Raw genomic sequence first — 23962 nt, forward strand, 5'->3', positions numbered from 1 at the left:
AAAGCATTTCACGAACTTCATTTTCAAAAAATTTTTTTCTATTTTTTTAGCTTTGTCTCCAAAGAAACATTTGATTAGCACATATCACCGTAACATTCCGAAAATGAGCCCCTCCATGTATAAGCCAAATATAAGCCCCACAAACTCGTAACGCAAAATCCCTGCGTTAAATTCCTCCGCCGAATATAAGCCCCCGAGGGCGTGTACTTGGGAATTATCCTCGAACACAAGCAAAAAAATTAAAATTAAGATACAGTAACCCGCATTTTTTTGTTTGCCTAAGAACTACGGGGGCTTGGATTTCTTCGGTCCAATTTGACAAAGTACTTGCAAGGAAGTTCGATTCCTCTAAACTATGAGCTAGCTAATAGATTTTAAGCCGCAAATTTCCCTCCAAGTAATGGCCTAGCCGATTTTGTATACGTAACACAAATTTCCCAATGCCAGTTTCGTGTCCTTATTCGTTAAAAAGCTTTTAGAATTCGAAATTACTCGTGAATGACAAAATCAGAGCTTTATGTCAAACAAATATGTCTTCCAAGTAATACATCAAACGTTACAAACAACAAAATAAACTTTGAAAAACTGTTAGTCCAGCAAGTTCTCCAAATCCACAACTGCAATGAACCGTTTCAACCTTCTTCGAGTCAGTTTCCAACCGTGCTAACTTAGTCAGAACATTCCTAAAGAGTCATAGAATGCACAAAGAATAACCTGAAAATACATGATGGTACAGATCGGGGTTGTCCTTGGCCAATAACTTTCGCCTGGAGCGAGTTCACTCCGGTTCCCTCTCATGGCTCTATATTTGTTTACATGATACCACCACAAAATGTCATGCCAGCCCAAGTCACCCCGGCGTGAGTTCACCCCGGTTCATGTACAGGGGCGAGAATTTCACTCCGGTACGAAATCTCGCAATGGTATCATGTAAACGCGAAACGACCACCCGTTTCGGTGTGAAATCGGTCTGCCGGTACACTGGAACGGGTAGCGCATGCGTAATGTTTGCGATTTTGAATCACACGTGTATTTTATCAACATGAAGTGTACCTTCAAATAACGGGATACGAAATGGCCCAGTCATCATGTAAACGCGATACGAAATCAAAAAGTCATCTTGGTATGAAAGTCGCGCCGGTGCGAGTTTTCTCATGTAAACACCCCCCTAAGAAATTATGCATATGATCTGATTTCGTACATGGTGCAAGAATGCACACTTTTAATCTTTAATCTTTTAGATAAGAAGTTCATTAGCAAATGTTATTTATCTTCTTTGATACTTATTAATAAACAGTCAAAATGTTCCAGAACCTAGAAAGCTTCCTACAACGATATATATCAGTATTTATGTCAAATTAATCAGATACAATTGTCAGAAATCAATCAGATTCCATGCACCGTAATTTTTAGGGAGTTATTATAACTCCAAAAATGGAGTAAAAATTTTAGGTACAGGATAACCCCTTTTTTGGGGTTATTTTAACTCCTAATTTAACTCTGAATTTGGGGTCATTTTTACTCCTGAAAAAGAGTTCTTTTTACTCCCAGTCTGGAGTTAAAATTACTCCGAAATGGGGTTACTTGTACTCCTTACATGGGTTGTTTTTACTCCTTTTGGAGTTAATTTAACTCTGAAAGTGGAGTAAAAATTTTAGGTACAGGATAACTCCTTTTTTGGGGTTATTTTAACTCCTCAATATCTGGGGTCACTTTTACTCCTGAAAAAGAGTTCTTTAAACTCCTTTTTGGAGTTAAAATAACTCCACGAAAAATAACTCCACTGTAAGGAGTTAAATTAGCCCCACTAGAGGAGTTATTATAACTCCCTGAAAATTACAGTGTGCTTCATGCTTTATCTTTTCATCTTTTAGACATTGTTTATTGGCGTTATATTTTACTTATTCCGCAAAGGACTCATTTAGCTCAATCAAGTCAAATATCGGTTTCATTTTAAAGATCATTGGAAAAATATATAGAACTTCCATCAAGTTATAATATTTTTCATAAATCGGGGAGATACATCCCGTGACAGCATTATTCTCTCGCAAAAAGCTTTTTGGCAAATATTTAGTCTTAATGCGTCGAAACCAAAGAAACCCTTCATATGGTGATTAATCGGTGAAAATGCTATTTTAAATTAACGTACAGAAAAATGTTTAAGATTCGCAGACGCACAGGTATAATTGTTTGGCATCGGTACCTTCTATGTTTTGAAATAAACGTTCTTCAAGCTAAAGGCGTTGTCTTGCCTCATTTTGGACAATGACTTTGGTAGGAAAGGTCATGTGCGAAGTTTCGAGAGAAAGCAGCCCATGACTGAAATACTGAAACACCAATAAGTAGGAGGTCCCAATGTTAATTAGGATTATGTCTTCGTAAAATTCTTTCATGCACAATGCGCCGAAACCAAAGAAACTTTCTTTGAGTTTTCTTAAGACAAATGGTTTTTCTTATCTGAGATAAACCTTCCTCATGTCTGGCCTCATTTTAGACTACGCCTCTGACAGCTTAGGTCATGCGAGACGTTTCGAGAAAATCAGCCTATAACTGAAATATTGGAAAACCAATGAGTACGTGAGCTGAGTATGCAGGCTGAATAGTATGGAACAGTATTCCCGACAGTGATCGTGCTCTCCCTAAATATAATTTAAGAATACCCTACAGAGTCGGCTACTGGACATTTTGATACAGGAGGATACTTATGTTGGCGTGCGTACTTTATTTGACATATTTAGTAAATATTAAATTTTTATTTTAATTTCATTCATACCTTGTTTCATTTACCTGTTTTGAAATATATCCAGTATTTTCTGTCTTTTTAATTGCCTACGAGGCAACCGAGCTAAGAAGCGGGCCCGGTTACCTCGGCGGCAGAATTATAACGCCGCGCATGTAGGCCAATACTCTCAAATTCTGCGTAACCCACTAAAATTTGCATTTTTGACCACATTTGGGTGTAAGTAAGACCGCATATTTGGGTGGATATTTGACCTCCGAAATTGGGTGATTCAGTGTGCAGCTGTTTGTTGTCTGTTCAAGAGGACCTAACAGGTGAGCAAGCTTTAATACGATTTCTAGTTTGAAAGGGCAATTAGTGCTCTGGTTTGCTTTATAAATTGCCCTTAAAGCAGCAGCTGATCAAGGAATAGGGTTTTACGCTCAAATTTTTGTCAGAATCAGCTTGTTTCTTGCAGCTCGATTTACATTGAGGTAGCGTGTTCGCTTCTCGACTCAGAACCAGGGTTTTCAGCGTTCTCTTTTCCTTTGTGAATTGAATTTTAAGCGGTAGATGATCAAGGCATAGGGTTATATTCTCAAAACTTTTATCATAACCAGCGTGTTCTTCCCAGGCCAATTTACATTGAGCCAGTCCTCACCTCCCGTGAGGAATTCAAAGTATTTGCGGACCTTTATTTTAGAATTTATTTATGTAATCGAGAGATTTTGTCAACCAACATGTTTTTTTTGCTTCTCGATTTACATTGAGACACTCAAAACTCCCGTGGGGAATGCAACATCATCCTTTGTTTGTAATCGTACCAGACCCTGATTTTATTACATTGGTTAAATAAGCATTGGTTTTCTCGGTTACAGAATCCACCATGTTGCCAAGGGTACTTGTCAAGTTTCAAAACATTTTCGTTGGTGTAATGATTGGCTTGAGTATCGCGTCTGTTGGCTTTGTCATGTGGATAAATCAGCAACCTCGTTATGTGACGGGAATGGCCATCGTAAGGCAACACGCTGGTGAGTAATTAAAAATGGCTCATTACAATAAGCCTGATAAATCGCCACTATCAGAACAAAACATCTGCCGCCGCAGTTTTAATTTTTTATCCCAGCCGTACTCGTTTTAAAAGCCTAGAATCCGGAGTCCACGGCATGGAATCCAGAATCCAACAGTGTCTTGGATTACAGTTACATGGGGGGAGCCTGATTTACTGATTTCTCTCTTGTAACAAGGCTACTTGTCACAAAATAAGGGACGGACCATTAAAAAACTTATGGAGGGGGGGGGGGGGGGGGGGCGGCCGAAGGAAAAATAAATAAATATATATATATTCGCGCAAGGGACAACTAAATGAAAAAAAAAATCATTCACGCCAATAAATCCTGAAAAATATTCATGCTATGGCCTAAAAAAAGAAATTCATACAGGGGATTTGATAACGAAAGAAAATTCCTGCGGCTCCCCTCCTTTCCCCCATAACTTTTCTAATGGTCCGTCCTAAACGTACGCATTTGATTTAATTTAAATGAACAAAAAATCTTCAAACTGCGCTGCACTACGGCCTAGGCAAAACGTCGAACTTTTCATGAGACGAACAAAATTCTAATTTGGGTCGACCTAAATTAAGATCGTCTGTCGGGTCTGACGTCGAACTAGGGACGCGTCCAACCAATCAACTGAAACAGACCAAAAAGCAATTTCAGCCGACAAGCTAGCCTGCGTGGCAGGTGTTTGAAAGGGAAGGGAAAGGGAGTTTTAGGCGCGAGAGAAACGCGAGGGGCGCGCGAGGAGAGAGGGAAGGAAACGCCTGCCAGGAGACCTTGTTTTTCTCGTTTTTAACATCCACCAGGCTTCACCAGGCGAAAGTTAAAATCTTTATTGGTTAGTCTTCAAAACAAGTCAATCATAGCCTTTCTTTATCTGACTGGTTGAAATCAACATCACGCTACTGAGTAATCGATCTTTCAGTAATCATTATATGTTGTCAACCAGTGTCCAAGATTTTGCCATATTACTCCAGTCCTGAGGGAACTTCACTGGCTCCCTGTCTCCTTTCGGATTGAATTTAAAATTATGTTAATTACTTACAAAGTATATACATGATCGAGCTCCAATCTATATAAAGGAGCTCCTTCAATTGTATACACCCAGCCGCAATCTTAGATCCTCTAATAGAAATTTATTAGTTAAACCCTATTATAATCTCAATTCGTATGGTAAAGGAGCTTTTTCTGTTGCTGCTCCGAAACTTTGGAATAACTTACCTGAGGATATTAAATCTGCAAACTCAATTGATGATTTTATACGCAAACTTAAAACATTTCTTTTTATGCGAGCTTATGAATCGTGATGTTTTTATTTGTTATCTGATTTTTTATCTATTGAGTACATTTATCTATTTTGCAGTTAGCGTCTAGTTTTAATGTCAATTTCTTGTGATTATTTTTACTTTTAGTTTTATCTAATTTTTGTAAACAACGCCTTTGAATCTTGTAGAAAAGGCGCTATATAAATGGATTATTATTATTATTATTATTAAGTGTAATGGGATTTCTGTACGGAATTCATCGTTAGAATTAGAAACTGGAGGCATCAATTTCAGCTTCAAAGGAGAAGAGAAGAAAGCAGTTAAAAGCACCGTTTAAAGGAAAAGAGCTGTCAGCTAGATGAGTTTTACCGACAGCTGGTTTCAAGAAGTCTCATCCCGCAACGGCTTGTTTTATTCACTAGAAGAAAGAGAGGAAAAATCATGCGGTCTTTGTGCTTGTTATCTGCTGTTTGACCTCAAACGCCTACCGCTCAGGCTATGCTTTATCAACGACCAGATTATTGAAGACGAAGCGAACTATAATCCTTCACGGTTTTTGATTTGAGGACTTCTTCTTGCGGGTTATAGACGTTATAAAGCCGCCAGGAACCTAGTAGTACTTAAATAATTTATTGCAGCTTTCTTGTAGATCTTCGAAGTTCAGCAATTCTTTCCCCGCTACCATCATTCTTTTGTATGCTCTGCTGGATCCAATTCGAGAGTCAGCAAATTAAAGTGTTTTTAATTTTTCTCGGACAAACATTGCATGCAAGCTGCGAAGTCCAGCGAGATTCCTTCAGCAAACGACGTCATAGATTTTTGCTGCCGGGGGGATTTTATATAACAAGCCACGCATCGTTGCAACTTTCTTCTTTCAACCGAGGACCGCATTTGAACTTTTTTATATTATAATATTATTACTTTTTTATTTTATATTACCTTTTCTTCAGATTTCTTGTTTTAGGAAAACAAAAGCGAGAAAAACAGCACGACTGAAAATAAGTGTATCACGGCCACTTATGTCCAGGTTTGCACGCAGCAGCAAAAATTGCGATTTCTCCAATTTTTCGAAATTTTTGGAGAAATCGCAGAAATTGCAGAAATCGCAGTTTTTGTTGGACACCCTTCTACCTCCTGTACCACTTGACTTAATTAATTTTCCTTAATTAATTTTAACAAATACTGCGATTTCTGCAATTTTTCGCATTTTTTTGGAGAAATTGCAGAATCGCAGTTTTTGCTGGGCACCCTTGTACCCGGCTCTAACACTTGACTTAATTAATTTTAGCAAAAACTGCAATTTTTTCTACTGCGTGCAAACTTGGACATATCTCATAGCGGCCAGACTTATTTGACAGCTAGTCGTCATTCACAGTTTGCGTTATTTTTGCATACATAATTAGTAGGCGGGATGTCGAAAACAATGGTTTCCCGGCAGGCGTTTCCCTCACTCCCTCCCTCCTTGCACGCCCCTTGTGTTTCCCTCGTGCCCAAAACCCCTCTTTCCTTTCCTTTTCAAACGCCTGTCACGCAGGATACCGACAAGCGGGTGTTCATTGATAAATATTATCCCGAACGAGGCTAAATATACATTATCATACAAATTTTCATTTATTAGTTTTAGTTCGTCCCATGTGAAGGCCGACGTTTATCCCGGAGACGATCGTTCTATCCTTTTGAAGCAGACGGATAGAAAAAAACAACAACAAAAGAATTGAATATAAAGATTAAATTCCCCTGTAAACGGTTTTTTAATCCAAACATGCTGTGTATAACATGACGTAATCTGCTTTAACTTTGTTTTTGTTAATAGGAGACACCCCTATTGCGGATTCCTTGTTGATAGAAAATTCGGCACGAAAAAAACACGAGGCCGATTCTCCAAACAAAGATCGAGACAAAAAAGAAGAGAGGGCATCAAACGGTATGATAACAAGCTAAGAAAACTACCTTAAAAAAAGTCTTTGATCAGGGATGAAATCCAGTGGCAACCAAAGAACACATGAACTAAGCTGGAAAGTTACAATTCGTTAAGAGTCATAGAACAACCGAACATTTTTAGACTAAACTGCGCTACCATGCGGATAAGATATCAGAGCCAGGGCGAGGGGTTTACTTGGGTTAATTTTTGCTGGGTATTTGCCGCTGGCCTCTCATAACCCTTACCCCATTATAGCCTATTCTGTGGCTAATTATAGGCCCAATCTAAGTCACTGTTTGGAAAATGTAATATTCGCGATCCCATATAAGACATTTTCTAACTTAGTCATTTAAAAAAATGTCATATTTGTCAACCTTAATGTCGTAATGTTTAAATCCTTACCTACCTGGATTTTCTGTGCCCCAAAATCCCGAAACGATACGACCCGGTTCTAGTAACTCTCTTGAGAATACAGCCCTATTAGAGTCAATCCCGTCATGAAAATTTGACCCCATCCAACAGCACATGCCCATTAGCTTACCCCATCCCCCTTCTGGGGATATCAGTAAAGTCTGAAAATTTTGTTCGCCCTCTTTGGCTAGTAATTTATATATTAAGTAACTTGTATGTTAAATGACGGTTCAACACACACCCCGTTTATTTTAGTGTTTGTAAAACAGTTCTTTCTGAGTTTCCCTTCAAAAGTTGGAAAATAACGTTCTTGCAACTGTATACTTAGTTTTAAGTCCTTTATTGCTGGTTTGCAGGTGACGACATGGCGGCCATGTCGATGGTCGAGAACAAAAACATTTCTCACCTCTAGGAATTGAACTAAAACCCATTTTCATTTAAATTCTTCGAAAGTAATTTTATTGCATTGATCACCACCATGGCCGCCTTGTCACGTGGTTGCAAACCAAGATTAAGTGTTTGACTGAAGACGGCATGCTAACTTCCGATATTCCTGAAGTGAGAAATTTATCAATTTGTGAGTTATGACTCATTCATTTGATACTTGTTTCAGATGAACGAGAGCCACAAATTAACCTACACGAAGCCTATAAACACGTGAGCACTATCTTGTTTTTCATTGGCTACCCTCGCAGTCGCCACAGTCTCCTCGGGTCTTTGTTGGACGCCCATCCACACATAGTCGTTTCAGACGAGACGATGGCTTTTCCAAGATGGCGGCGAAATCCAAAACAGTGGATGAATGGTTCGATATACTCCTTTTATGATACGCTGTTTAGGGCGTCGAAGCAGTCTACGATGACGGAAAGACGATCTCGTGTGTTCGAAGGAAGCGTTGTTAACAAGGATTCTAATTATGGTTATTCTGTACCTAATCAATGGCAGGGGAATTACGATCGATACATTCAGGTAGGAACTTTTCCAGCCCCCCACGGATATATACGTGCAGATCATGCAATGGCGGATCAATGGGAGGCGCCTTGCAGGCCCCCTTCCCCCGCAGCTTTTAAGGTCAAACTAAGGCCCACGAGTGGAGCTCCGCTCAAAGAGCAAAAATCTTTTAGTGTCCTTTCGCTTTATGAACTCTCAATGAATATCAGCCATTCAGTACTAAAACAGTCCACATACTGAGCCCAGGCGCTTATATGAAACTTAATCATTCTCCAATCGACAGGTGATCGGTGACAAGTCGGGCGCATTTACTGCTGGGGCAATGCTTCAGGATGACGCAATTGATGCTTTGCATCTCTTGGAAAAAGCCTCCAACGCCAAAGTAAAGTTTGTTCATGTGGTGAGAAATCCATTCGATAATCTCGCAACCATGACTTTGGAACACAGTACCGTCAGAATGCGAAACGGTAAACACGATTCAAAGGTATGATCGATCGGGGATGGGAAGAGAGGGGGCTGGCAATAAGTTTATACAGTGAAACTTCTATCCGGCGGACACCTTCGGAAACTTCCTAAGTGTCCGCTTAATAGAGGTTTGTAAACATTACGCAATGTTTGTTAATGATTAACGTTCAACGGTTATTTTGTACTGTAATAAAGTTCCATATTGTTAACCCATTCGCCCCTGAGCCGCAGGTAACCGCCCGTGAGGATCGACGTGCCTTCTACCGCTTATGACGTCATCAGTTTTAATACTCAAGGACAAGTTTGTCCGATAACTTGTGCAGAGTGAAGCGATCTTTCAGACCATACCAAAATGAGCACAATTCAGTCAAGGACACCGGTCCGGGAGAGAAAGGCAAAAAAAACATGTAACGTTTACCCGAAAAGTGTCAAAAAAATCTTGTTCCACTACTCATCTACATTCCCTTTCATTCCTAAGATCCTAAAACCTTTTCCCACCAAAATGAAGCCTTTTAATATAAATGCCCAGCAAAAGGAGAAAAAAAACGAGAAAAGAAAAGCGAAAAAAGAGGGGAGAGAGAAAGCCAAAAGTAAAACTCAAGACTGCTGTGTCACTTTTAAACCCAAAAACTCGAAATTTTTGCTTTCTGCGCATTCGTGGAACAGAGGACCGCGAAGTGTACGACCTGTAAACGACTTCTTTTAGCTCTTGATAGAACGACAGTGACCAAAAAACCGCTCGACTAGCTTCAAAACGCCCGGCTGACACCCACGGGCTATATTCAATTCCCATACCCGGCATTTTTTTAGCAGCGAATGTGATAAGTGAACACAGGGCCAATAGAGTACTAAAGTGTGACGTCATAAAAATGAAATTTCTGAAATTATGGGATTTGTCAGGATATTCTGAAAGAAAAATGTCCAAGAGGCCTACTTGCCAAAAATGGGCATTTCGGGGCAAATTGGGTCGACCCCCCCAAAAAAATTAGAAGGGTTTGTATGGAGTTTTCTGAGTATAACTGGGCTACGATCTCAGAGACAATTTGCCCCGAAATGCTCATTTTTGGCAAGTAGGCCTCTTGGACATTAGGGACTTTAAGATCCGAGACGCGACGGCTGTAAGACGCGACAGGAAGTAAATTTTCAAAGAGGAGACATGTTGCGCATGCTCAAGCCGTTGTCCTGGTGTCACCAGTTCGCGTCGAGAACGTGGGTTTTGCGAGTTTGACGTTCTGTACAAAACGTGAGTATATTTGTTCCTGTGCTTAAATAAAATGATGAAATGTTCCTCGAAACATGTAAAATCGCCTTCTAGGATCATTGGACGTAATTTCTGGCGACATTTTAAATCGCAGAGATGGAAGGATTTTGATTATTTTTAAATTTCTTTCAGGTGTACGAAGGTTATAAAATGGCAGTGCCTTCGTTTTTCGACTTCGAGCAAGGCTTGCAAGTAAGTCACGAGCTAAAACTGCAAATAGTGAATGTAGGAGTCTTCTGCATACTCTTCTCGTCTCTTGTACCGTTTCAATTCTCGATTTATTGCGTTCATCTGCCGCTAAAAGCCAATTTTAAGCCTGTATTATTTAATTTAATTTTATTAAACTGCGTGTGTTTTTATGCTTCCCATTAGTTCAGTAATGTTTTGGACACATGATCATGAAGCCATTCTATGCAGAGAAGTCGTCCCTACACAACTAAGAAAGGGTCAACACAAAGAAGCAGTATGTGGGAAAAAATAGCAGACACCTTGAACAAATGCACTGTGCCGAAATTCAGGGTTGATAAGCGAACAGTCCGAGATCACGTGGGAATCCTTGTTTACAAGCATAAGAAGAAACTTCTAGCGGAGGAAAAAGCAACTGGGATAACTCCCGATGAGCCAACGGAACTAGAAAACCTATTGGATATGATAATCGCGTTGGAGGAAAGTGGCGAAGCGGAATTACAGGAAACACAGGGAAAAGCTAGCAAAAAACATCAATACGATCGGGCTAAAGCGGAAGATGTTAGACTAAAAGCGATGGAGAAGCTGTCAGAGACGAAGAAAAGAGGTTCATCAGCGGATGAAAGCGATGACAAACCGAAGCGTCAACGAAGAAGTGGAGGTGATGCTATCGAACAAAGCACAAACAAAGCATTTCTTGGACTTTCTTAAATGATGCCATGGCTATTTCTGCGAAAGAATTGCCGAAGAATCACACTGATAAAGAGCGGTTTGCAGCCGCGTCGTCCTGCATCGCGACGGAGATCTTAACTTTGCTTTTCGCGCGCAAACGACGGCGTTCTAGTTCCAGTCCTTTTATCAGCCACCGCGTTCTAGAAGTCGTCGCGTCCCAGATCTTAAAGTCCCTATTGTTCTTTCAGAATATCCTGACAAATCCCATAATTTCAGAAATTTAATTTTTATGACGTCATCACTTTAGTACTCTATTAACTATTAAGCTATTATTGTCATTATTGAGCAGCTTGGTGGTTTGATTGGATGACTCTTATCAACCTCATTCTCTCTTGCTCTTATCATAGTTATTAGAGGAGACTGGTTTTGAAAGGTAACAAACATCAAATATAAAACCACAGTGCTGCGGTTTATGTTGGAAACTCCCTGAAGGTGCACAATCCTTTGTATTCTGTTGGCAAATTGCAACGGAATAAATTAATGGGACGTTTTTATTGGTCAGTAAGATCAAAATGCCGGGAATGCTATTGAACGTTGTGCACCGTCAGGTCCACAAAAACAAGTCATATAACAAAGGAGTCTGAAGGGGTTTCATAATCATTTCAGTCTATTAACTATGCTCTTATAGATTCAAACACCGTTTTTTCTAATAATTTTTCTCCACAGGTAAATGCCCCTCAAACTTTAGACCACCAAATAACTCGGTATTTTCACTGGGCGGCGGGATGTAAAAAGACTCGAGAGGCTTTCCCTGAAAAGGTGATTGACATCCCAAGCATGAAACTAGTAAAGCAACCATCGGATGTCTTGAGAAAGATATGCACTTTTTTGGAAATCACGTGTTCACAGGATTATATCCAAGACTGCGCCAGCACTGTAGACCCAATTCCATCGATAACTAGAGATTACGTAGAATGGACAGAGCGGCAGAAAAAGAGAGTGTATGATCAAATGAAACAGTTTCCATTTTTTGATGGCTATTCTTATGAGCAATAACTAGAGGACTAGATTGTGATGAGTTAGATCTAAGCTTGTGCGTTTGGCGACGTGTAATAAAAATTAATCTAAAGCTCGTTTATATGAAGAAAGGTTTTCCCACGTGGTAGAAGAGTCACTCTCCTACTTGGACAGACTGTTCTCCATATAAACACTTTGACTTGCTCAGCCGAGTCAACTCAGTCAAGGCGAGGCTACTAGATAAAGTGCGAGCGCTATTTTAGACATTCAGAGCGTGTGGATTAGACTTTTTTCCTGTATAAAAGCTCGCTTATAAAGTTGCCTTGGCTGGTAGGGTGACCTAAATGACAGCATGACAGGTATGAACGGGGCCTTAGGAGCTGGTAGTAAGGTCAAAGTCTTGTTCAAAGGGCAAGGTGAGATGATGTTAATTAAAAACACTCCCCGCTCGCTGGGAAGCAGTGGATATTGTTTTCCTGATAATAGTCTCGAAAAGCAGCTTTTAAAGAATCTTTTTGGAGGCTAACCAGTGATTGTTGGGAAACAAAAGCATTTCACGCACTTCATTTTCAAACATTTTTTTTTTCTATTTTTTCAGCCGTGTCTTTAAAGAAAAATTTGATTAGCACATATCACCGTAGCCTGTACACAGACGTTGTTTTATTTTCCTTTTCGAAAACATCGGCAAGCTCGCGAGCGAAGCGGTCAATAAATCCCCTGCGGTTTATATTTTATCACTGCCGTTCGACGGACTTTGAAGAGAAAACAGTGGGTTTGTGAACAGGCTAATATCACCGTAAAATTCCGAAAATGAGCCCCTCCATGTATAAGCCAAAAATAAGCCCCACAAACTCGTAACACAAACAACCCTGCGTTAAATTGCTCCGCCGAATATAAGCTCCCGAGGGCATGTACTTGGAAATTATCCTCAAATACAAGCAAAAAAATTAAAATTAAGATACAGTAGCCCGTATTTTTTTGTTTGCCTAAGAACTACGGGGGCTTGGATTTCTTCGGTCCAATTTGACAAAGTACTTGCAAGGAAGTTCTATTCCGCCACCCCGAGCTCCTTCTTCCACCTGTTATCTTTGCGACGATAAACTCAATGAAATGACGAAAACTTCCTCTAAACTATGAGCTATTGTAGCTAATAGCTTTTAAGCCGCAAATTTCCCTCCAAGTACTGGCCTAGCCGATTTCGTATACGTAACACAAATTTCCCAATAACAGTTTTGTGTCCTTATTCGCTAAAAAGCTTTATCATATAGATACTGATGAAATACCAAGATCTTTCCTTTTACTAAAAAATCATATCTTCATCGCGCGCAGTGAAGATATTATTTTTATCTTCCACGTGTGAGGATATTGGTGTCGCCATGGTTACTAACATGATTAGCCAATTACAAGAGAGCTTCCCGCTCAGGCGCGCGGCCGGTTCTCTTGAAATTTCATGTACAAAAATGGTTTCGAGGTGCGAAGACGGTACAGTTACCGGTGACTTTCTCGATGAACTGCCAAATTTCCACATCGGTACCAATTGCACTATTTTGCTGTTTCGAAAATGAATGAAAAAAAGTTGTGTTTTAAGTAGGAATTTCGTACTGAAATTATCTCTCACGAGTGAGCGAAGCTCACTCGTGAGAAATACTATAAGCACTTGAAGATAAAATTCGTATCCCCGCGCGGCCATGTAATATCCTCTACTTAGAATTCGAAATTACTTGTGAATGACAAAATCAGAGCTTTGTGTCAAACAAATATGTCTCCCAAGTAATGCATCAAACGTTACAAACAACAAAATAAACTTTGAAAAACTGTTAGTCTAGCAAGTTCTGGGCAATTGCAGACTAGCCTAATAAAAACGATGAAAAGCACTATGGGTTTACAGTAAACTCAAACAACTTGAGGAGCTGTGTTAGAAAATTTATCAAAATTCAAAAAGTGAGAACTGACTGCCACAAAATTGGATGAAAGAAGGTATAAATAACACAGCAAATATTAATGCAAAAGGACTCTGCACGGATGGACAAACTCGAAGAAGGTGGCAGTTTTGCCTAATTTACGAGGGTACAGTCGTACAGTTGCACAGTTGTATGCACTTATTTTCTGCTGGTTTCACAAGGGTTTTTAGATTATTTCAAACCGTGTACAATTTTGTTTGATTATGGTCAGAGAACAGCATCATTAAAACAAAGGTGTATGTAAGGCCAAACGATAATTATAAAACGGATAAAGTTCATAAGCTTCATGGCTTAAGTAAAAGCAAATAGATTTGTTAACGAGCGTCAATTAAGAAATTTAGCACCTGCAATTTTACTACTAACTGATTAAACTTTAATTCTTTCTTTCTGCCCTTGAATGTGTTAGGAGCTGTGAGTGCCTTTTTTTTACCGTCACCTCCATGTCACCCCTACAGCCTGCAAATCTTGATACAGAGATGCAGGTCTCGTATCATGTGTTGTAGACCAATCTGGCGAGTTTTAAAGCCAGTCTCTTGCATTTTACGGTCTCGCTTGAGTGTTACGTTTAAAATTGACGACTTGTTGAAGTCTCGCACGTCGGTAGAGCTAAAACAGGTTTCATGTAAGTCAAGGTCAGGGGTAACGGTAAAACGTAATTTTGAAGTCTTGTTACTGGAGTTTCTGTAACAGGCATACATTGAGCATAACAGTGAGAAACACAGACTGGAGTTTCTTTCGTTTAACTCTAAGAACGATTCTGCCGAATATCTCGCAACCAAGTGTTCGTCAAATTTCACGAAAATCCCTCTTAAAAATAAATCATACAGGAGGACGATAAATTATTTACACATCAGTCGTACTATCTGTTTAATTTGAAATGGAAACTTTTAACAGTATTATGAGCGAGGATTTAAACAAAAGACGTTCTTCTTTTGAGTTGATGAGCCCCATCTGGTGGATTAGATATTTCCTTGATATAATATAAATGAGTAAATTGAGAACCATGCAGTTTGTCACATCAGAAGAGCGAAGTGGGACTGAAACCCGGCATTTGGCAGGTAAATGTCAGTAATCACAAAATTAAATTGTCAAGAGTTTTTGAAAGCCGATTGCTTAACTGTCATGTCAACGCTAACCAGAATGTTATAAATCAAGAAAAAATGGTAAATGAAGAAACTTGGATCTTGGCAATTTAAAATTAAGCTACAGCTAGGATTAAGAACTAACGGTTCGGTGATGTTTTGACTTGACAACGCTTCCAAATTAAAAAAATTAGTTGACGGAAATTTTTTTCTGAAAACAATCCGTCATTCTAATACGAAAGGACGTTTTTGTGAATAAGAAAAAAATCGCAGTTCCATCTTTTCTATAATGTAAATTTTATGCAATTTGATCACATCGTAAACTGACTGCTGGTCCATTTAAATTGGTATGCATCGCGCTCAGATTGTTAGGGTTAGGCGCGTTAGACGATGTCTTATACCACAGATCATCAGCTTCCTCTCAACCCGAAGACAACGCGTTAAAATTGAAGAGGCGTTTTCAGACTGGCTGCCAATCAATGCCGGTGTACCCCATGGAACTAAATTGGGTCCTATCTTATTCCTCATCATGATTTAAATGACTTATCCATACCCACTCCTGAGACAAATATGTGGAAGTATATATGTAGACGATGTTTCTATCTCGGAATGTGCTCTAAGATCTTTTCATTGTTGTCAATATTTTTTAGTTTAGAGCATGGAACTGTTTGTTGCAGCAGGAATTATGATGAGAGCAGCTCAAGTGATTTTTCTGTTAGTATTCACGCGACTGACTGTAGAATCCTGTTCCAAACCAAGGGCATTTATCGCTACTGAAGGTATCAACTCTGTCGCCAACGTTATCCATTTTCTTCACAATTCATTTCCATTTTGCAAAGAACATAATAAAAGTTCTTTCTCTCCAAAAGGAGGCCAGGTTGTCAGTAGCTACACGTGTTAAATGGATATTAAGCTGCCGCGCACATAACTTACTGCAGAGCACCGTAAAGAACCAAGTTTAAACATCGTCGTGATTTTAGTTTACCTCTTCTAATGGCTCCCTCCAACTAGCGTATATAAACAAAATGTGAAAAAAATCCTATGGTCTCTGGTGTGACCATTCAAAAGGAACCTTTTTACCAGTATTTACACATTGTTGCCCCCGCAGGGATTTCGCCCAGAGGCGAAATCCCGAGGAGGCACCCTAGTAACTTGCGCGTATATTAAGGACAGTACTTACAGTTCAAATTTACAGTCAGTATACTAGAAAAAATCTCGATTTGCTCGAACTGGGGCCGCGAGGAATCGGTAGCTAATGATGACGTTTCTATTGTTTGCGCCCGCAAGTACAAAATGGTTAGGATGACGTAAATACAGAAAATCCCGAAGGGTCCGCTCAGGTAGATTTTGTGACATTTATTGTGCAGTCATACTTCGTATACTTGAAAATCTTCATTATGAATCGGTATATTTCAAAGAGCTACACAACCAGCAAGAATACTATTGACCGACAATATAAAGAACGGGGGCAGCTATAGTGTCAACTATTACTAGTAAATAGTTGACACTATAGCTGCCCGCGTTCTTTATATTGTCGGTCAATAGTATTCTTGCTCGTTGTGTAGCTCTTTGAAATATACCGATTCATAATGAAGATTTTCACACATATTCCATACAATACTTACAGGTGAGATAAATACAGGAAACGCAAGGTTCCATGCACAGTTTCAGGTAGATTTACACAGCTTTGATCAAAACATTCTCAGTTTCGAGAAGTTTATTCTAAACCATAAGAAAAGATTTTATTGGAAGTTGAATTTTTCGCTATTTCTCTTTCACTTTTTACATTCAGTTCATTTTATTTGCCGGAAAGGAAGCCTTAGAAATTAAAAGGACGTTTGATCAATTCACACTCGCGCATTCTAGTCTTATTTTAAACTTTATAGCGGAAGGCAGAGCGGAAGGACATCTGTGAGCAAGGAATAAGTCAGCACAGAATTTGATTGTCGGCGAATTTCTGTAATCGTCCATCGTTCTGCTCGTGAGAAGCTAGCCGTTGTTCACTCGTCTTGCTTTTTTGGGGCTGAGTCTTACTCCGGTCAAAGAGAGAGAAAGAGTGTTTGGCAAGGTTTCCAATGAAAGATTTGTGAACTCGTGTCTGGCAAACTCTCCAAGTGTTTATATATACACAGTTATACGCACCTTATAACTTCTTCTGCGCTTAACGAATGTCGTTAAAATTTTGGTCCATAACTTTCACTGAAACAACTGCTCCACAGAATGTCACTGATAACACCGTAAACGTAAAAGAGTGTCGAAGTATGACTGCACAATAAATGTCACAAAATCTACCTAAGCGTTCCCTTGGGGATGTCCGGCTTCTAACTCATTCGCATTGAATACACGTCTGTTTAACTTATGCAAAACAGCTAAAACTGGAGCCTAGTAACAGAAAGGAGGAATAATTTTCCTATCAGGCAATCAATCGTTCATTATAGGCAAACTTCCAAGGCTTCATGGTCTAAAAGCGTAACAGCATACACTTTGCGAACTGGAGAAAGACTACAAAATATTAACAATTTTGCAATTTACTTTCAAAAGTGTCCGTTGTCCGTCTTAGAGAGGTTTACGTAAACTGACTGACCAACACCAGGTGTCCATCTTAGAGAGCGCCCGTCTTATTGCGAGTTTACTGTAAATCACAGGCAGTACGGTTAAAGGTCCCGGCTTAAAGGTCCTTATCAAAATCTTATCCTTATCAGTATTTTAAAGACGCCGACCATTATTTCCCGATCTATAATCTGTAATTGTTTGCTTCTTCCTCTCTTCTTCTTCTTATTTTTTTGCTGTTAACTTATTCTTACAAATTTATCCCCCAGGACACGTCCTTCTTGGTCACGCAATTTCAACTAACCATGTCACGTCACTCCCACACTGTCACTTGTTTTGTGTGGAACACCCAAAATGTTTGTCATACAACTTTCAATATGTGTCAGGCTCACCGAGTCACGAGTGCGAAATCAACTATGCAACAGGAAAAATGTGTCCTCACAATATCACCAGAAAAGAAGGTTTTAAATACTATGAAGACACGGTAAGTGAATCCATCTGACTAGCAAAAGAATATGAAGTGATATTTTCTTGTTACGCAGTGTTAAGGGAAAGTTCATTTAATATGACAAGGGGGGGGGATGAAGATATTGAGGGGGGGGCTCCGAAAATTTTTAGACACCCGAAGGGGGGCTCTGAAAAAATTGTTGCGCTAGGAGGGGGGGGTCCGAAAATTTGTATACTTCAAAAGCAACACATGACATCATCATACAGATCGGATGGTTTTCAACTCAACAATTTAATGACCTGTGCAACTCAGCTATATCACGTGGTTTACAGATATAAGAAATCTAGTCTCAGTAATTATTACACTCTTGTTCATCCCAAAAATGCTTTAGAAAATTGTATCACAACTGTATCTCAAGTTTGTCATAGTATAAACCATAGAAGACAATAACGGTAAATATATTTAATACAGTCTAGCGATCTTTTTTCAGGGGAGCAAAGGAATTGAAGGAGGAGGGGGGGGGGGGGGGGGGGGGGCTCTGAAATTTTTTCGACTACCAAGGAGGGGGCTCCTAAAAAATTGAACCGCTAGCGACGGGGGCTGCTAAAATTTCAAGCTTCGAGTTTCAATATCTTCATCCCCCCCTTGTCATATTAAATGAACTTTCCCTAAGGACGATCTTTATCATTCTTTGGTGACTCTCAGTCGATTGTCAGTCTGAATTAGACGTAAATTGAGACGAAAACGTTAATTTTGGGAAACTATGTTATTGTTCACCACAACTGTTAAAAACTGAGGGGCATTAATGATAGGAGACCATCTGTGCCCAAATGAAGGATCCTGTACTGTGCCTCTAAAGGCGGGGGTTCAGTTTCCCCAGTCATTTTCTGTGCTGGTGCACTACCTCGTTTGTGTGTGTTTATTGGTACTGGACCTTAAGTCTGGCGGCATTACACTCACCTTACGGGGGCCCGGCCATTCACCTCAGGCACACAAAAACAACTTGGGGACCATGAATCTGCGCCCATGAGAAAAGACCCTCGGTGTCCGTACCTTTATGGCAGACTTTTTGAGTTTATGTTTTCCCTTATGGGGGTTTCGGTCACACGATTGTTTTGGTGGGGGTTTAGATAAGAGGCTAAATGTGCACAAGCGAACACTTTGTCCTTACCTAACATAAATTTTGTTTTTTATATTCTTAGGAAATTCGAACGTGCGGTACTCATTGCCCCGGTTCCCTTGAAGGTATATCCCTTTATCTGCAGTCTTAAAGTTTTTAACTGCTATTCTCCGTATTAAACTATTTCTTACATGGAAATTTAGTTTTCAATTGATTAATTAAAGAATGATGTAATATATGGATTTTCCCAAGGCTAAAAGCGAAGCTCTGCGGACGGAGAGGTAGACAGATGGACGATCGGACGGACGTACTGTCACGTGACTACCAAAATTTCTTGGATGGTTAGATAACCAAATTTTCTTAGCTATGGGGCTCCGCACACGCGGAGCGTAGCTAGGACGTATTACTTACCAAAGCCACAAATGCTGAGGTGGCGCCCGCGTAATGCCCGCGGGTATCTCATACTTGAACAGATACAAAAACATATCCTAATTAGTTCATCAAGAAATGTTTAAAGCAAAAATTAACTTGAGGATAGAAAATCTTCACGCTTACCAGTAACATCCGGAGTCCATTATAAGAAAGTTAACGTATCCGTATTACAAATTTCATGTTCATACTGACCTTTGACTCCGTCCCATTTTAAAGGTGATTTGAACCTCAGCATTAGCTCTCTGGACCCCTTTAGTGGGTGGTAAATTTCATATGTCGCAGTTTTTACCTCTACTAGCCGCGTTTCTGTCCGATTGTTTAATTTTACCGAGTTCTCACCAATGACCCACAAACTCAGCAAGTTGGAAACGATGAACAGCGTCCATTTTGGCGGTCCAAATACGAGACGGCAAAATGACCGAAGACTGCTTTGAATTAAAAATTGCAATACCTACATGATAATTTGTTCAATTTAATTGAAATTTGGTCTCTATTTTCAGCTCTTTTCCTCCCTTTAGGTTTTGATTTAAAAAATACTTTTAATCAGCGGCTTTGATTTATGGGTAATTATATTGAGTTTTACTCCTCCATTTGTCCTCCTGATCACCACAGCAAAAGCAAATCGACGTAAGCCATAGGAATGTTTAGAGGTGGAAAATAATCACATTTTCAAGGCCAGCATTCTATAACAAATTGCTAATGCATATGGTGAAAAATAAATTGAAAAATATGATGTTAGCTTTTATTTAAGTACACGTATTGAAATAGATATTTTGAGTCGGCTATAAACTCTTGACCATTCACTATCGGCTTATTTGATATCTTATCTTGCAGAAACAAATGAAGCCGATTTCCAGTTTTCGTTTCCTAATAAAACCGTCCACGACTACGTTCATTTAAACCTGCAGGATTACAATCCAAGTCTGCCGGCTTTGACTGAGTTTACCATCTGCCTTTGGATAAGAGTGAGCGACCAATCAGATGACGGGGCTTTGTTCAGTTATTCACTTCCGGATGAACACAATGAGATATTGATCACCGACTACACCAGTTTGAGGTTTATGATAAATGGTTATCTAAGGTAAATGGCGATACTGTGAACTTCAACCCTTTCTTGATTAGCCCTTGGAACAGGTGTTATTTTTCGCTTTTTCGGGTGAGCGTATGCAGGCGCGAATCGAACGGGGAGCGCCAAACACCCTCGACGCGGAGAAGGCACAGATACAAGCGATGAGGAGGAGGTAGCTTGCCACAAGTCGACCTCACGAGTTTCACAGCAGGTCAAAGGTCTAAGGAGAAGGACGACGGGATAAACAATTTTTCCGGCTCCTTCCCCGGTTCCGTCTCTCTTCGTCTGGGGCTCCTCACTCGCTTCGTGCTTGCCTTCGCTGAGGCTACCTCTTCATGAAAAAATAATAAACTCTGGACAATCTGCTTCATTAATGTCGCCATAAATCTTAACCAGTCCATATATATTTGACATTATTCTTTATTTTTTATATCGATTCTAGCTCTTATAATCAAGTAGCCAGTGAGTTGATGCCTTTAATAACTGTCTTGGCTGACACAAAAGTACACACCTAATTAATCTGTTTTTAGAAAATGTTTATAAAATGCTGGAAACGCCGTTCCCAGATTTTCAAAAGCTGTACTGACAGTGACTGAGAAATGGGGAGGGGAGGGGGCGGTTTGCTTTCACACTCTGGGGGATTACTCCCTGGAAAGGGGGCTTATTTTCGCCGCTTTGGCTCCTTGCCCTTTTACTTACGAAGCACGACCTTCCCCATAGCCCATCCGAACGAACAAAAGACAACGATCTAGAAAGTGTTACAAGACAAAGGTTATTGTTTTAACCACGATTTTTTTCTAACCTGGACAATGATTGGTTGTCGAAATACCAACGATTTTTCTCCGGCTTGCATTCCATCATGGAATCGGGTGCCATGTTTAAACTTACTTCACAAAGGGCAAATTTTACCTTAAAGTTGGCCAGAAAGCTAAAAAGTAACAACTCTACGGTCAATCATAAAAACAAGGTTATCAACATAAAATTTTCACGTGATTTTTGAAATGTTTCAGAACATCTGAAAGAGCTGTCAACGATGACCGGTGGCATCACATTTGTACAACATGGGAGAACACCGCTGGTACATGGAGCGTTTACATTGATGGCGCAAGTGTTGCTCAGGGAGATGAGTTTGAGACAGGTCACGTGATTAGCAGTGATGGTACTATCATTCTCGGCCAAGATCAAGACAGCCACGGTGGTGAATTTGAGCAGGTTCAAAGCTTTTCCGGCGAGATGTATGGAGTGAACATGTGAAATGCAGTCCTCTCGGAAGAGGAAATTCTGTGCATGTTCAGAAGTTGTTCCTCTGGAATAGGCAATTATCTAAAATTTACTGATTTCGTGGGAGGCTCACATGGAAATGTCACCAGGAAGTCTTCGAACACTTGCTTTCCCTAAACATTTATCCCTCATAATAATCCGAAGGGTGTCAAAATCGAAATTGAAAACTGCACAAAAAGAAAGGAACAGGCAAAGTAGAATTCAAAAACAAATTTGGGTAGAAATGCGGAAACGAATCATTAGAATTTCTTTAGAACTATTTTAAAGCTCACGCTTGCAGTCTAGGTTTCTTTGAAATAATTTATTTGAAAAGCAATCTTGTTGATATACAGGGCTCAAATCAACAAATCTATTTGTCAATTAATCGAGAGGGTAGGCTCGACCAAACGTTTATTCCATCTTCAGCTTTAAAAAATTTTCCCTGACTGTTTCTTAATCAAACAGCAATAAAAAGAGTGCGCACAGAAAGATTAGTGAGGGCCCTTTTTAATTTATCTTCTCTCTCCTGACATCACTCTCGCTCGCTCTGGGGGTGCAATCCTCTGTCAGGGGTGAAGAGTTCGTCATTATTCCAGGTAGGTCAGCTACCAGGCCTTTTGAAAAATGCACTATTCTCTTGCCTCGTCCAGCGGGATCGCACAACGGTGTTTGACGTTTGTATATAGCCCCAAGCAAAACATGGCTCAAGAAGACTCGGAGTCTTCCTATAGAATCGGTTCTTCGGGTCATTCTCTTAATTCTTCTCGTCCCCTTCTTAAGAGTCACACCCGGAAATAAAACAAAGTGTTAATGTTTCCAAACGCTCATATCCTATGATTTACCAACTGAAAAAAAAAAAAAACTGGCAAAAACAATAATGAAATATCCCATGCACCTTTAAATTCTAATTAGAAGCCTGACGAGCTCTGGTGAGGATGATGTGCTAGCTTGGTTGGGGTTACTTAACAATACAATAAGTAGCTAGTCACATTCGTGATTGGAATTCTCAAATCTTTCCACTCAAATCTTGACAATTTTCGTAGCTAGAACTGACCATAAAGAAGGACAAAGCGGCCATATTATTTACTTTGCGAGTTAACTGCTTTTCTATACTTATACTACTACACGAAAAATTACTGCAATTTGATTGGTTTAGAGCAGTGGTATTTCAGCTTAATTTGAAATACCTACATATGAAAATTACATACCTTTTGCGGGTAGTAGTATAAACAAATAATAGCATGATTTGTACGTGATATTTGGCATAAATACCACTCGTGATATTTCAAAATTGTCTCAAATTTCACTCGCCTAACGGCTCGTGAAATTACGTATGACAATTTCGAAATATCACTCGTGGTATTTATGCCAAATATCACTACAAATCATGCCATTACCTATACTAATTACATGTAGTATTGAAATACCACGAGTCCATAACCTGGAGCAAACAATTCTATTACTAAGCATATGTATTTTAAGCATCAGTCGCAATTTACAGTTGATTTTCCACTACGAAAATGGACAATGACAATTGAATGGGTGCCCATTCGAAGTATGATAAACTTTCTTTTCTCAATACCTTATTTTTGTTGACTAATTTGTGAAGAAGCTATTTGAGGTTGAGGGATAAATGAACAAAAAAAAAGGGTCAGCGAAAAAGACAGGTACAGAAGGAAAAAGGGTTTGCTGCCCAGGTTTACGGTAGTTAAGACTCCCCAATATATCATCTGATAAACCCTCACCCTATCATGACTTGTTTCAAGTGACCATGGTGGCCACCCAAGGGCTGGTGAATGGTCAACTAGCAGTTCGCGAGGCAGTTATCAACTGCGCAACGAAACTGCATCCCTTTTCAAGTTAGAAAGTAGTATCATCGCGTAACTGACAAGTCATCTCGCTGTTCCACATGGTACGGCATGCAATCACTACCAGCACAAATGAGATAGCAAAGTGTCACTGAGTGACAGTGACGACAATAATCCACATCCACACGGAAAAGTGCGCGGGTTACTTGAGAAAAGGTCAACTGAAATTTTGAAAATTTTGGTTCTCAAACCTCCATTTCAAATTCAGTTTCAAATTCATTCAAGACCTTGGGAACAGGTTTGACG

The 23962-nt window shown here is 39.7% G+C and overlaps 1 protein-coding gene and 1 pseudogene across 1 annotated transcript; both read left to right on the forward strand.

Annotated features, from left to right (window-relative positions):
- The first annotated feature begins 3648 nt into the window (after positions 1 to 3648).
- LOC140923058 (uncharacterized) lies at positions 3649 to 11978 on the forward strand. Its single transcript, XM_073373116.1, has 5 exons — positions 3649 to 3750; positions 6856 to 6966; positions 7988 to 8343; positions 8609 to 8809; positions 11636 to 11978. Exons 1-5 carry the CDS (start codon positions 3654 to 3656, stop codon positions 11963 to 11965), a joined length of 1095 nt encoding a protein of 364 aa, XP_073229217.1. The 5' UTR covers positions 3649 to 3653; the 3' UTR covers positions 11966 to 11978.
- A 3649-nt stretch (positions 11979 to 15627) lies between these two features.
- On the forward strand, positions 15628 to 22135 carry LOC140922453 (neuronal pentraxin-2-like; annotated as a pseudogene).
- Positions 22136 to 23962: the final 1827 nt, after the last annotated feature.

Source organism: Porites lutea, chromosome 13 (genome assembly GCF_958299795.1).
Source record: "Porites lutea chromosome 13, jaPorLute2.1, whole genome shotgun sequence".
In the NCBI taxonomy this organism is placed as follows: Eukaryota; Metazoa; Cnidaria; class Anthozoa; order Scleractinia; family Poritidae; genus Porites; species Porites lutea.

What these genes read in the sequence shown, in the direction of transcription:
- LOC140923058 (XM_073373116.1), top strand. Translation starts at nt 3,654, where the DNA reads ATGATTGGCTTGAGTATCGCGTCTGTTGGCTTTGTCATGTGGATAAAT. An exon ending in CATCGTAAGGCAACACGCTG is followed by an intron (nt 3,751 to 6,855) that starts GTGAGTAATTAA and finishes TTTTGTTAATAG; the next exon opens with GAGACACCCCTATTGCGGAT. An exon ending in ACGGTAAACACGATTCAAAG is followed by an intron (nt 8,810 to 11,635) that starts GTATGATCGATC and finishes TTTTCTCCACAG; the next exon opens with GTAAATGCCCCTCAAACTTT.